The sequence below is a fragment of the Dermacentor albipictus genome, chromosome 9 (genome assembly GCF_038994185.2).
Source record: "Dermacentor albipictus isolate Rhodes 1998 colony chromosome 9, USDA_Dalb.pri_finalv2, whole genome shotgun sequence".
Lineage (NCBI taxonomy): Eukaryota > Metazoa > Arthropoda > Arachnida > Ixodida > Ixodidae > Dermacentor > Dermacentor albipictus.
In genome coordinates, this window is record NC_091829.1 from 3,414,113 (window position 1) to 3,428,968 (window position 14,856).

The 14,856-nt window shown below is 46.4% G+C and overlaps 1 protein-coding gene across 6 annotated transcripts in view; it reads left to right on the plus strand.

Moving 5' to 3' along the window:
- Positions 1 to 9,661, plus strand: part of LOC135909194 (BBSome complex member BBS2-like) — a 147,999-nt gene extending 138,338 nt beyond the window's left edge. For 5 of the 6 annotated variants that reach the window (XM_065441025.2, XM_065441027.2, XM_065441029.2 and 2 more), the window contains one exon: positions 9,248 to 9,661. In XM_065441025.2, coding sequence (XP_065297097.2) covers positions 9,248 to 9,494 — 247 coding nt within the window. In that variant the 3' untranslated portion in view covers positions 9,495 to 9,661. The remainder of the gene's footprint in view (positions 1 to 9,247) is intronic. The other variant, XM_065441028.2, reaches the window with a different exon arrangement.
- Positions 9,662 to 14,856: the final 5,195 nt, after the last annotated feature.

A 14,856-nucleotide genomic window follows, 5' to 3' on the forward strand; every position in this document is an offset into this window, starting at 1 on the left:
CCCCACTGCCCAGGTCGCAGTTTGGATGTATTCAACCATGGGGTCCAATCCAGTACTCGGAGCGCCTGTGCTCAAATTTTCCCCCTTAGGTAGTTTCTGCAAGCTTTTCGTGAGTCAGTGATTATTGTTAATGGAGTTTTTCACATCCAGCCCTCTTTTATTGAGAGGGCAATTGCTCCACTTTTGTTGTAGAAGTGCAATCTATTGTGCAGGCTGTAATTTTCCCTCCACGGTCCGTGGAGCGATAATTACTACACTCCTTGCATCTGTGTGATAAGGCACAGCATCAGTGAATCTCGCCGTATTTATATATTTTGTCCTTTTGTCTATGTATTATGCCCCAGAATTTCTTCTCCCAGCAAGCAGCATCCATGTTCTTAGGTACTGGGGACAGTGGCGTAGCCAGAAATTTCGCTCGGAAGGGGGGCTCGAGTTGTAGCTCGGCCTCCTCCTTATAGAATTTGTCGAGGGATCAAATACACGAATAATAACTGCATTGCCATTGCCAAAGATGCTGCAAATTCTTGAATGCTAGGCACTGTCAAGACAAGCGAAATATGTATTTTTTTCATAAAAGAATATACTCGTATGTCTCAAAAATTGTGCCCGAAATAACTGATATCAATGCTTCCAATTTTTCTGTCTATTTAATAAGTTAAGAAAATATCACACGAACTTTAGAACTATATCAGTTTGAACTCGGCAAAGCAGCGCATGCCACTGGCGTGAAAAATGTAAAGGCCACGAAATGAACAAGTCGAGGACAAATATTTTAATGAAACTTTGTCATTCAAGAACTTTGTATTTTTGTAAATATGTAACGGCCTGGAAAAATCTCAATGACACTGTCGTTTGTTCCAATGTATTGCGCAGGAGCAGCTGTCACCTGTCGTGTATTGTAAGTAATTGCACTGAAATTAAAGTCACAACAGAGAGCACATATAAAAAGCAGTTGTGCAAAATATACGAGGGCGAGTCAAGTGAAAGTGAGTCAATGCGAATATATGACAAATTGGGTACTTTATTTAAAAGCAGTTTCCATGAGAATTTAAACGTTTGTCCCACTGACTAACGAGTCGCGTGATTCCCGTCTCATAAACATCCTTGGGTTGCTGCTTCTAAAACTGTGTAAGTGACTCTGTCACATCATCGTCCAACATGAGTCTGGTTCCCTTGAGGTATTTTGAAACTGCCCCAAAATGTGGAAGTCCCAAGGCGACAGGTATGGGCTGTATGGCGGCTGGTGCAGTGTTTCCCACTTGGAACTTTGCCGGTTTCGTGTGAACCACACCAGCGACGTGGGGCGGAGCATTGTCGTGGAGCAAGATGACCCAATTCCTAAATTTTCCACGTCGTTTGTTCTTGATCATGACATGCAGCCGATCCGACGTTTCACAATATCGGAAACGATTGATAGTCTCTTTAGGTTTAGGAAATTCGATCAGTATTGGCCCCTGATGATCGAAAAAAAAAGTAGACAACACCTTTCTGGCAGAAATGACGGCCTTTGCTTTCTTTGGGGGTGGTGAATTCGAATGTTTCCACTGTAAGCTTTGCCATCGTGTTTCAGGCTCGTAGTAGTGGCACCATGATTCGTCTCCGGTCACAATTGCAGACAAGAAGTCGTCACCAGGGTGTCTACCAAGTTGGCATTTCCAAATTCCCTGAGTTTTCCCTGAGTGTCATTGCAAATTTCCCTGAGTGATGCAGAACTATGTTTTATATCAACACGGGCTGAAACCATATCGCCTGATGCTGTCACTCTCTAGTAAGCACATGAAAAAAAAGCAACTTAATCCAATTTGAATACTAAGGAGCAGTGTTTATGTTATTCAAAAAGAGAATAGAAGGCAGGGGTTAGTAAAATGCACAGCAAATAAAGTGTCTTCGAAAACAATTGCAAATAGGGTCGGACATTATCAAATACGAATAAAAACGAGATGCATACAAAGGCAAATATTTTCTAATATGAGCTATTTCTATCAACTGATAGCAACCTCAGTGGGATGAGGCCTGAACTCTGTCACAATTGAGATTCTCTCTCAACAGCTCGTAAGTCAACCTCAACAGTCCTGACATACTCTCAGCCCGCGCACTACGCCCGAGTGTTGTATTGCACTGCTTCAAAGGGTGTATTTTGGTTTGGATGAGGGACACCTGCATCTCGGCATCAGCCAAAACTTTACTTTTTGAGCTCAAGCTCTTTCAAAACGGCGGCAAAAAGCTTCCTTTCTCGTTTATTCCTCAATGCGTAGGTCACTTCTGTTCTTGTCCGCCTTCCGCCACTCGTTCACCCCAAGGACCATTTGAAGCATCTTGATCAGTTGCACAGTCCACGACCGATTTTTCGAGCTCCCTAGAGGCCGCGAAAACGTCCGAAAAATCGGCCAGTTGGAAAAAAATAAATGCGTGTCATTTACTGCCCTTAGGGGCTCAAACCGCCACAGGCACGTTCGAAAACGCTCTGAAGGCCTGTCGGTAGACATATTAGGCATACCTGTGCTCGTACTGTGAGAGGAAATGCCGGGTGACCGCGTGTATAATTAAGATATACATACTGTATTCCGTGGCAATAGCCCCTTCCCACGCTTGTTATGCTTCACTGCAATACTTTTCCGTTAGCTTTACCGAGTAACATTTCTGTACAGAGGCGAAGCTGACTTTCACGAACCGGCATTATGCAACGCACCGTGTTTTCCAAGTTTCTAAGCCAATCGCGAGGACCACAAAGGTGGAGTCTGTGCCATTGCTGACAGCAACGAATTCTTTCAATAAAACGTTCGGCACCCAATGGCGAGAAGCTTCATAGCGAACGTCGAAGCAGCTAGGCCTAGCGTTGCCGCAGTGGTGGCAACGGCTGCCAGCGGATCCGTGTGCGAGAGTGCCGGTCGAGGTGGCGAAGTAATCAAAACGGCGGCGGTGGTGCCTTTGATTATTGCCGTTTCGGACCTGCGGTCGCGGCAAAACGTCCGGAAAATCAGACGGCAAAGAGTTCTTGCGTCGGAAATTTCACACGTTCTGATACGTTGACAGTATGGGGTACGAGGTGGCGCCGCGAAGCCGTCCAAATTATCGGGAATCCGGAAAGTCGCTCGTTGACTGTACACTGGCAACTCCTCCTGCCAACGACAGGGCGTCAAAGACGATTAATTACGATTCCTGTCTGCTACTCGAGCCAGCATTACCGCGACTTTCGACCCTTTCAATAAAATTGCCGCTAATTTTCCCTGATAGAGGCCCAAATTCCCTGAGTTTTCCCTGACTTTTTCCAGACTACTCAGAATCCCTGAGAATTCCCGGTTTTCCCGGTTGGTAGACACCCTTCTCACCCTCATTGTGATATCGGACTAGATGAGTCAAAGCAGCGCCGAACCTTTCCATCGTCTGGCGCTGGTTCAAAATCTTGGGCATTCATTACGCACACAAGAGCCAATAACCGAGGTGCCATGAATCATGCTGTGACCCAAACCGTGACTGATGTTCACACAACCTGCTAATTCATCGATGCTTATCCCCCGTTCTTGTCTAATCAGCTCATCAACCTTTGAAATTGTATTGGGGGTAATTGCGCATTAACTTTGGCCCCGTCTTGGATGGTCTTTGCAACTTTCACATCCTTCTTTGAACCGTTTTCTCCAATGCTTCACAGTGGCTAACGAAATGCAATGTTCAACATACACAGCAGCCATACGGCAATAATTTATATTTGGGAAGCAGCTTTAGCTGTCAAAAACTTCACAACCCCACGCTGTTCAACTTTTGGAGAGTCCATTATGTCACACAACCATGTTCAACCAGTGTATGAGAGCATTATAGAACCTTTATCCTAACACCTGCGTGCCACTTTTGTAAATGAGAGATGCCTGTGTGCTACGTGCATGTCTTGCAGGTAATGAACAGGACCATTACTGCGTGGGGTGGGTTGGCTCACTTTCATTGACTGGCCATCGTACATTATAAATGCGAAGACACAATGGAATATACAAACGTGTAGATATAGCTTGATAAAGGGCAAAGAAATGTCACTGGAAACAAAGTTCGCTGCATGTATACACAAAACCTTGCAACAAGATATTTAAATATACATGTAAGTTTCCAATAAACCAACATGTCTAAGAATAAAATCAGTGTATGTAATGTGTCAAACAAGGCAAATAAACATGTCGCGCAACCACAGATTCACAAATCACAGCAGCCCCTCCCTCCACTCCCCCTGATGTATCGTGCGCAACAGGAGGCAACGCGCTTCCTCCCCGCTTTTCTCCCTCGCGCACACGAGACTGAGCCACCATCATTGGCTCACCCATGCCGCGCACCCCCCCCCCCCCCCCCTTACGCTTTCACTCACACATACAGCATGCGGCGCACGGTCACGTTATCGCCCTTCGACTTTATACAGAACATGATGGTGAAGGCGATTGCAGGAATGTGCCTGGAGTGTCCATATAATTGCTACCGCAATAACTTAATAAGAGTATCCGGCAACTGAACCATCCTGTGGCCCATTATTACTTTACGCAATAAATAGAGTAAGAAAATTGAACTTTCACCATGCGACAATTTGCGGCACCACAACAATGTCTTTTTTTCTTTTCTTCTTTTGTGGGGCAGGGGCACGGAAATAAAAAACGCAAAGGAAAGCATGTTGGCCACAATCGAATGCCTACTTTGGGCACCTAATGTGGCTACCGAAGGGATATAGAACAGAACATAGGACGTTTGGTCCACAGAGAACCATATGCATACTGCTCGATATCCTAAACTGGCGAGACAAAATTTTCCGGAAAGGTTGCGCTCAAGCGAACTCGTTGCAACCCGAGTATGTCGAGCGACCGGCGAGCGACCATGGTTTCTTTTTCTCGCCTGCTAGCTAGAAAGCGTCCCAACATTGCCAGGTAAAAATCTACTCGGCCAGAGAAAAACGAACACGCATCGAAGTGCAGCGCGCGGTGGTCTGGGCAACACGAGAAAAGTTCATGCGCTCTGGCTGGCTTGGGCAGCCCTTGTGTAGCGAGGGCTCGATGTGGCCTTGTGAATAAATGTTTGTGGGGATGCGCGACTCTCCCGCATCCCCTGACATGTTTTCCTGCATGGCTCGCGTGGCCTGGCGCCCGCGGCGGTCGGAGTGGTACAAGCGCGGTGCGAGAGATGGCGCGAGTGTCGCGCCGCTGCGGGGTTACTTGGGTGCAGGCAAGAGAAGGCGCTCTCTCTTGGGTTCGAGACAGCAAGCGGTACGGACATGCCGTGCCGCGCGTGCGCCGACTCATGCTTCTGCGAGACTATCTCGCGTGGCCGCCTTGGAATGCGCCACCGTTCGCGTGACAGTACGTGCGAACGACCAGGCGTTGGGATCCAGCATGGGGCGAACATATTCGCTCGCTATCCGGTCGCGGTGAGTCGGACTTCTAGATTTGGCGCGCGCCCACTGGCATGTTTTGTGGATAGCAACTCGGCTATCAGGCATTGATCTATGAAAGGTGCAATAAATGCCCTTGTGATTGTTTGCACTACTGTGTTGTCGTTTCTTTGTCCCAAGAGTACAGAGGAGAACCCCACAAGTTAAAGTAGAAAAACAATTAAGAACGCAGTTAGCTTTGCTGGCTTTAGTGTCTTGACATGAATGCTTTGGCGCAGGTGAAAAAAAAGACGACATTACTTTCTGTGACATGACGGCACAAATGATCCACCACAACGTTTCGTCTCATCGGACTTCGCTGCGTGCTTTGTCAGCTTGTCTGATAGTGTATTGATTTGGCTTAATTGTCTCCTCGTATGGTCTGATGTACGACTTTAGAAAAGTGAATTCACCTTTGGCGTCAAATGTTTTAAAAACATTATTTTCACAATACTGCGGACATCTGTCCAAGCAGGAGGGGGCTACGTGAGCAGATACAAAAATAAGCAAACATACAATATATACAAGGGTTACAGTCAACAAGATTCATCAAGTGGGTGGCTGTAACCAGTGGGAATTTCCAGGTAGGAAACCCCCACTGGTTACGCAGCAAACATACGCAAACATACAATATATACAAGGGTTACAGTCAACAAGATTCATCAAGTGGGTGGCTGTAACCAGTGGGAATTTCCAGGTAGGGCATTCCAATCATTGATTGTTTTCGGAAAGAATGAGTTTTTGAAAAGGTTTGTTCGTGCGAAGATCGGTTTTAAATACTGCAAACCTACAAATATTAAACCTACAATGTTCCGGAATTGAAAATCTAAAGGACGACATTGGAAATGACAATGCACTTTTCGCATCAAAGGTTTCCGAGAACTTAATAGCCATAAAGTTTTGTGAAATAGTAATTAATGAGCTCCGTAAATTCCACGGCCTCCGCTAGATCCTGTGACGTGCCCGCTTATCATCGAAACACACCCTGAAACTTCATGCTCGGATGGGTCTCTTTGCATTATGCAAAGACACCCATCATCCATTAGACCAATAAATCATGGGTGCATGGGCATTGCCACGGAATCGAGCCAGAGTTCACAATGTTCACGCTGAAATGTCTTTTCGAGCATAAAAAAGACATTCTAGATAAAATCCAGCATGATTTCCAGCACCAGGGGTTGTTTTAGTCCGCGGTGCAGCATGAAAAAATTTCGGGGGGGGGGGGTGGGGGGGGGCAGGCTACGCCCCTGAATGGGGATACCATGTACCATATCCTGAATGCATTGGGTACCGTAAATAAAAAAAAATTAACACAGCCTCCCCATTATGACGACAGAAGAAAAATGAAATTCACATTGGAATGATGATTGGCAATGAAGCCAGCTGTAAAAGACGACGATGCTGCTCGAGCCATTGTTGATGACGATAGTTGTTGATGATAATAGTTTCCTCTTGCCAATGAATGGCTCATACCCCCTTAAGCAATGAGTGGCAACAGAGCCAGCTGTGGAAGGGGACGACGATGACTAACGCGTCAGCAGTGGCCGAAGCGCGCTCGCACGGTTTCATCGAGGGGCACCAACATCGAAAAGTACCTGGCCACAAAAAACACAACAGTCTACACAGATGCTGCAGTATACGCCAAGCAAAGAAGAACAAACATAGTAAAGACAGCTGCGATAGTAATAAGCCCGGACTACAAAGAGATCAGCAGCGCGTCAATGAAGGGCTGCTCGGTAACGGAAGCTGAGGAAATAGCTGTAGCTCTAACGGCAGTGGAGGGCTACCAATCCGAAAGGTCCTTAACAATACTCACTGACTCGCAAGCCACGTGTCGGAATTACATGAACGGCAGAACAGGACACAGAGCGCTTCACATCCTCCGCTTCTGCAGGGTTAACAACAAAGTCAGGCATACGATTTTCTGGGTACTGGGACACGCTGGAAAAGAAGGGAACCTAAGGGCAGACAACGTAGCTCGAGAGCACACAAACCGAGCAGCCACAAACACCGACCCTGAGGAACCCATACCAGTCGACCCAAGCTACTCTGATGTTGAATTCCAATGGCGGAGTCGGAGCAAGTTTTTCTGCTCGTTTGGGAGCAAGTTTGTTCCAATGACAGAGTGAGGGCGGGAGTAAGGTGCTCCAATGAGAGAGTCGGAGTGGATTCAGAGCGGGAGTCACTCCGTGGAGCAGAAAAAGACGCTCCGCCAAAATCGGCGGAGTGGACCGGAACTCTGCGTGACGTATTTCCTTTACCACGTTTGTCTGCTGGGAGGCGCCACCGGTCGCGACTCGCGAGGAAGCAAAAGCTGCTGCACGCTTGGCGAGATATCCATTCCGCACTTTAAAAAAAAAAACAACAGGTGAACGGCGCTGAAGAGACAAGTGACCGGTGCGGCGCTTCTGGAAGCAAACAGCGGAAGGAAATGACAACACGCAAGGTATCCTGGGTAACTCGGCGATACAAGTTCCGCTTCCGTCTTGCTCCGGCGGCGCAGGTTGTGTTCCACTCGCGGATTTGGAGGCGTTGCTCTGCGCCGGAGTCGAGTGCTCGCTCGCGGAGTCCGTCGGCCGCCCCGACTCCGCCATTGGAATTCAACATGACATTCTGAATTACTATAAGGGGGGGTCCCAATCAATTACCCTCCACCCCACAACAGCCTAAATCACCATGAAGCAACCTCTTGGAGGAGGCTGCAAACAGGAACATACTCAAATCTAAACACACTAATCAAGATGTTTCCCACCCAGTATAGAGACATTTGCCCCTGGTGCAGCGCCAAGCCCACCTTATATCATTACATGGGGATGCGTTCACAATCAACAAATCCTTGAAATAAAAGACCCGAGTGCGGAGCACTGGGAAAGGGTGCTCTCCAGCAGCGACCCAAAAGTCCAGCATGGAATAGTAAGGCATGCTTACCGAGTAGCCACCCTCAGTGCTGCCCTGGAATAGGGGCGTCGACCCTGCGCAGATGGGGAAGAAGACCATGAAGGCGGCCGACCACATCTGCCACCGCTAATTTCTAACCAATTAGAGCAAATGAAGTTTTTCCTCCTCCTCCTCGAGGGTTGTTTGCAGACGACAGAAATGCCCTAGCCATATACAGATTCACTGTAAAACATTGATTCACAGTGGACGAAAAAAAATAGGAAGCTTACCAGCAAGCATGCGACCAGTGCGGTGAGCAACATGGCAACAAAGAATGTCAAGCGGAAAGTCAGAGAGGCCGAGATAATCTCACGGGAGGCAGCAATGTGAAAGAAGCCTGCTATGAGTAACTACTTAAAAGGAAAAAAATGAAATCAGGAAAGAAACAATTTATGATAATTCAAATGAAGCTCATTATTTCTCGAAGCGAGATCTCGGGCAGTGTTCTGCAAGAGTCCACTTAGTGGACATGTCCATTTCGTCTGCTGCTGAAGTGCTGATTGGCTGTGGCGGCTGCGGACGCACAGCGCAGCCCAGCCAATCAGTACTTCAACTGCTTCAACAGCGGACGAAATGAACATGTCCACTAGGTGGACCCTTACAGAATACCTCCCCAGGATGCCTTAGAACATGCACTTATAAAGTGAGATACAAGGAAGAAGAAGTGTGTGCTTGTTGCGGTAACGCTTGGGAAATGACAGAGCATGTTTTATTAGAACGTTAAGATATCTGCCCAGCAGTTGATTCGTTGCTGCATAAGCTTATATTCGGAAATGTCTGTGAATCTCTTGCATTGTCTGCTAGTAGCACTACATGTCCTCCGCATACATCAACCCCTGAACCTTCTGTTGCACCTGTTGCCCATTACGGATCGATCAAGACCGATTTCCTGATAAAATGGCATATCCGACGCAGCGACGGGATGCGCCGCTGGTACCAGGAGCTGCAAACACTGAACCGAGAGCTGGTCAGCGACCACCGGATGCGCTGCCAGAGTCACGAGGAGCTGTCGCGCTGCGTGCGCATGCTGAACCGGGGCATCGAGCGGGCCGCCGGTCTAAGGGCGGGCCGCCACAAGGCCACCACTGTGGCTGCCTGCCGACAGGCATTAGCACCACCCGCCGACGGCGACGCGCTGCTGCAAGCACTCAGGGGAAGCTGAGCATTAGCTGGCAAAGCAGACGACCCTCAGCATTAAATAAATCGAGCTATCCCCAATCCTGAAAAAAATTCCTGATGTGTGGTATGGCCAGGTGCGAACAATGTGTTGTCAATTATTTCTGAATGAAATGGAAAAACTGAGTGCTAATGGTTGGAGTAACATTGGTGTAAAATGTATAGCTAATAAAATAATGACAATGACTAGTGTGGCTATGACAAATAGAATTTCATTAAAGGGGCTGACAACCAATTTTCATGGAACCTATTTCTTTAATGCAATGGAAAGCTTACCAGCCAAAGTGTCTAATCATGAAGTGGTAACACAGAAAACACCATGGAACATCTTTTATCAGAATTTTTCAACCTGCAGTAAGGATGTAGTCATTCACTGGAAGCATGCTGAAAATGTCGATAGGTGAGCATGATAGCAATTATACACCGGCATTAGTGGGAGGCAGACAAGTGCAACCGTAACTGTGAGAAAGTATTGTATTGTTTATCAAGTCGATGTTTCTGCGATTCATGTTTTCTAGTGTTAAAGTAGGTATTTCTGCGATAGAACCTATGGGTCTTCATGTTTTCCTGTCCAATTGCTTTGGCATTTAACAAGTCTAAACGAAACTAATCAGATCGAAAACAAAATGACGCTTTTACACATGATACACAGTTCAGCATGCTGCCATAGCCACGCATGCGTTTTTGATTTCCGAAGCATAGAATAAAGTGCAAGTGTCTAGTAATATAGCAACTGCAATGTTAAGCAATAATTACGCTGCAATTAATAACAGCAAACTTACGTACAGTAATCCCATATACTACATTTGAAGTACCAAGATTTCACCGCCAGGCCTCACCACCTACTGGTCTTTAAGACCTTCTTTGCCAATTTAAAATTATAATTCCTACTTAAATCGCGAAGAGCATGCTGGATTCTATCACTATAAATTATGGTCATTTCATTTTCCCACAGTTGCAACAGTGCTCCAAAAGTGCCCTTAAAGGAATGAAGGGGGCTAGTTGGTGAACGTTCATGGTTATATTGCACTCAGTTTTACACAGACAATATTAAGGAAGGACAGGACGTGGACGGACTTGCGCTACGTCCGTCCATGTCCTGTCCTTCCTTAATATCGTCTGTGTAAAACGGCACAATATAACTATGCCCTTAAAGGCAGGCACTGATAGGCACGTGCTGCAAATATTCTGGTCAAATGATTTCCAGGATGTTTGTTTCTAAAAAGCTTAAAAGAGTTTTCAATTTAAAAAGCAGTTCCTTACTCAGCCAAAATGCTGGGTGCAGAGGGGATGTGTTCATGATATGTGGAAGACAAAAACTTTATCCTCCTTGTTTCTATAGAAAGACAATGAAGAAGAACATGAACAACTGTTAGAGTATTGCCCCACTTATTATATGTCGGAAGATTGCTTCCCGTCAAAAAGTAAGCGCGTGTACCTTAAGTGTGTCCTATTCTTAATTAGGAAGGAACAGCGCCAACTAAGACGAACACAAGCGGGGAGAACGACACAGGACAAGCGCCAACTTCATCTAACTTTATTCACTGAAAATTCAGCAAATATAGGAAAAACACAGACATGCGCACAATGACCATCATGCGTCATCTGCCAAACCGCTCCAGATATGACATTTCACTTTTGAAGAGGGTCACGGAAGAATCACTTACACAGTTTTTTCCTCTTTTCTTTATATGGAATGCTTCTAAAACCTCACGTGCCTTAGTTTCCCTACTTCTGCCAAGAATCTTTATCGCTCCGAACCGTGGTTCACACTTCTTGCAGTACTAGCATTGTCTTTGTGGTGAATGTTCTGCCGCTTGGTCACACACGGTGCAAGTTGCACCGTGTGTGACCTAATTCAAGTATGCACCATCTAGCCCAAATGAATGTTCTCCTGAACTATGTTTCGAAAACACAGGGCCCTTTCTTATGTGACAACCTTTCGTCGGATTTTCAACTGAATGCCATCGTTTCCATCATCGTTGCATCAACATGCCGTGCAAGATATGTTTCGTTTTGCCTTCGAAAGGGACTCGTTCCAGCGGACGTGAGTGCCCTTTTTGGTTACATGCGACCACCCGTCGGGCTGCTAAAACGCATCTGCAGGTTCTTGAAAGCAGAGTTGTGGCGGCAGATTAGAAGATGTGAAGACCATCTGCGAGCGATTTGTTACAAGGTGGATGCGGGATGGCAGGCGGAGAAGAAGCTTCGTGCAATTCGACGCCTTATAGGAAGTATGCCTGAGTTTTGGTGGGCTCAGACACTGAACCAGTGTTTACAGTTGTCTTCTCCGAAGAAGGATAAGAAGCCCCCGGAAAGGCTGGTGACGGTTATCGGAGACGTTGATCTTCCCAACGATGTCAGGCATGTGTTGAACAAAGGTCCGAAATTCAGCCATGAGCCACTGATAGAAGCGCATGAGTTCCTGGCGCTTAATAGACGCATAGCAGGAAAGGCGTTAGAAGAAAACCGTGAAAGATGCCTACTGGATGGCGTGGATACGCTTATAAGATCTACGACCAGCACTACCACGTTGCCTAGCAAAGATTCGATGGGAAAAGTCGTGTCGTATTTCAGGAAGAATAGACTCCGGCTTCTTCAAGCTGACAAGGATGGTGGGTTCGTGGTGCTCACCGAGGAAGAGTTTCAAAAAAGAGCCGGCGAAGCAATTGCGAAGAACTTCATCCCTCTGAAAGCTGGTGCGACGCGAGTGAAAGGCAAGGCGGCTGCGATGTGCAAAGAATTAGAGCTGAGCAGGCTGGCCAATGACATTGGTAAAAGCAAAAGGAATGCCCTCTCCGTGTTCTTTACGGCCAAGACGCACAAGATGTCTGTACCATTCAGAACAGTGGTCAGCGAAAATGGAACTTGGCAGATTGTGTTAAGCAAGTTTCTTCAAAAGCACCTTACATCCTTTAAAGTTCAAGATCCGTACGCCACAAAGAGTTCAAAAGAAGTTGTTAGGTTTCTTGAGGAAGGTACTTCCATTGGTTATGTGTTCTCAGTAGATGTTGAGGACTTGTTTTACTCTGTGCCCCACGTTGCCTTATTTCGTTCTGTCAGAGAAGCTATAGAATGTAACGGTGCAGTAGAGTTCCAGAACTCCTCTGGCGTGTCAATAGACAATTTTATGAGAATGCTAGAATTTTACCTTGATGTGACGTTTCTCTCTTTCGAGAACAAGTTTTATCGACAAAGACAAGGGATTTGTATTGGATCCTGCGTAGCCCCGGTACTTACTAACATTTTCTTAACCTGTATTGACAGCGCCTTGGAGCCAATTTTAACAGGAAAGGGTGTACGAAAAGTGTTCAGGTATGTTGACGATTTTTTAATTGTTTTTAACAAACTGAACGTGTTGACTTACACAGATGGTGTAAGCACTGTCCTAGACAGCTTTAAAGAGGAGGGAAGGGGGTTGGTTTTCACGCATGAGCTACCCTTGCAGGGGCGATTACAGTTTTTAGACATTAACATTACCTTGGGTGTAGATCATGTATGTTGGCAGTACGCACCTAGAGCACAAAAGGAGCTTCTTCATTATGCGTCGGCGCATTCAAAAACCGTAAAACGCTCGATTGCAAAACTTTGTCTTGAGTCTGCTCTCATGAAATCGTGTCACCACGCAATGAGTGCGAGCTTTGACAAGCAAGTTGATAGGTTGGTTACGGCGGGGTTCCCAAGCACGGTTATCACAGCAGTGGCTGAAGTGATCTTGCAAAATATCAAAGGTGCCATGGTCAAGAGACCGTGCGCACAAGAAAGACTAGCTGCAAAGCCGGAAGTGGTTCCGTATGTACATAGGATAGCCCACAATATGAAAAAGGTGGCAAGCAGACACGGCGTCCCAGTCGTGTTTTCGGCCCCTCGAAAACAAGCTCAGCTCTGCGCCCGCGTCGCGAGCGAGGGTACGAGGAGCAACTGCACCAAAAAACACGGAAAGCAGTTTGTAAAGTGCTGCACCGGTGTGGTATATGAAATACCTTTGACGTGCGGGAAAACCTATGTGGGCCAAACGGGCAGATGCGTGAACGACCGTGCTGCTGAACATGTGAGGTCGCTGAAAGAAGGAGGTGCGCATCTTTCGCAACATTGCGCAACTTGCACCGTGTGTGACCAAGCGGCAGAACATTCACCACAAAGACAATGCCAGTACTGCAAGAAGTGTGAACCACGGTTCGGAGCGATAAAGATTCTTGGCAGAAGTAGGGAAACTAAGGCACGTGAGGTTTTAGAAGCATTCCATATAAAGAAAAGAGGAAAAAACTGTGTAAGTGATACTTCCGTGACCCTCTTCAAAAGTGAAATGTCATATCTGGAGCGGTTTGGCAGATGACGCATGATGGTCATTGTGCGCATGTCTGTGTTTTTCCTATATTTGCTGAATTTTCAGTGAATAAAGTTAGATGAAGTTGGCGCTTGTCCTGTGTCGTTCTCCCCTCTTGTGTTCGTCTTAGTTGGCGCTGTTCCTTCCTAATTCAAGTATGCACCATCTAGCCCAAATGAATGTTCTCCTGAACCTATTCTTAATCTGCAAACACTCACTTCCTTGTATCATGCTGCTCTCTCAAATATACAGTGCTCTAGTTTAGTTTCTATATACCTGGGTATCCCACTGTTTCTGCCAGTGCTTCGGTGTCGCTAAAAGCTACTGTAGTAGCATTGTCGTCAGCAGCTTCATTGCTTTTGTGCCAATGCAGCCAGGTATCCAGCATAGTATGATGACTTGTTTACTCATATAAGCTGAGCACAATACATATAGCTCATTAAAGACCATGTTTTTATGCTTTTGTACACTTATTATGGCTCTGGCTACACTCAATGAATCTGTGAACACAATAGCCCTAGTGAGATTTGGTTGCTTGATGTGCAGAGAGTATCGCGTATGCTTCCGCCATAAAAATACATGTATGCGGATTAAATGTGCTGTGTGTTAAAAATGATGGTCCTAGAGCGTAAGCAACACCAGCAGGAGACTTTGAAGCATCGATCTGAAGTTCAGCACATAAATAAGTTCAAGAAAATGTGAATATATCTGTGCCTCAGGTGTTCGCTTTGATATTTCTATGAAAGAGAAGTCACACTGGATAGTCTGCCACTTTCAAGGCGGTGGAAGCAATTAGGACATTCCCTAGAAGAGGGACACCTGTTTCTTCTGGCAGTGCTTCCAACCAGAGGGACAGAGGAGTGGCTGGGCGGTTACGGAACAGCCTGGCCGTGGACAAGTCACGAATAATTGGATGGCATGGACGATGAACATGCAATTTCAGCTTCAGGGCATAGGAGAAACTTAAATATGTCCTTTGAAGATGTAGAGACCATCCATTGGATTCAACGTACGGGCTTTC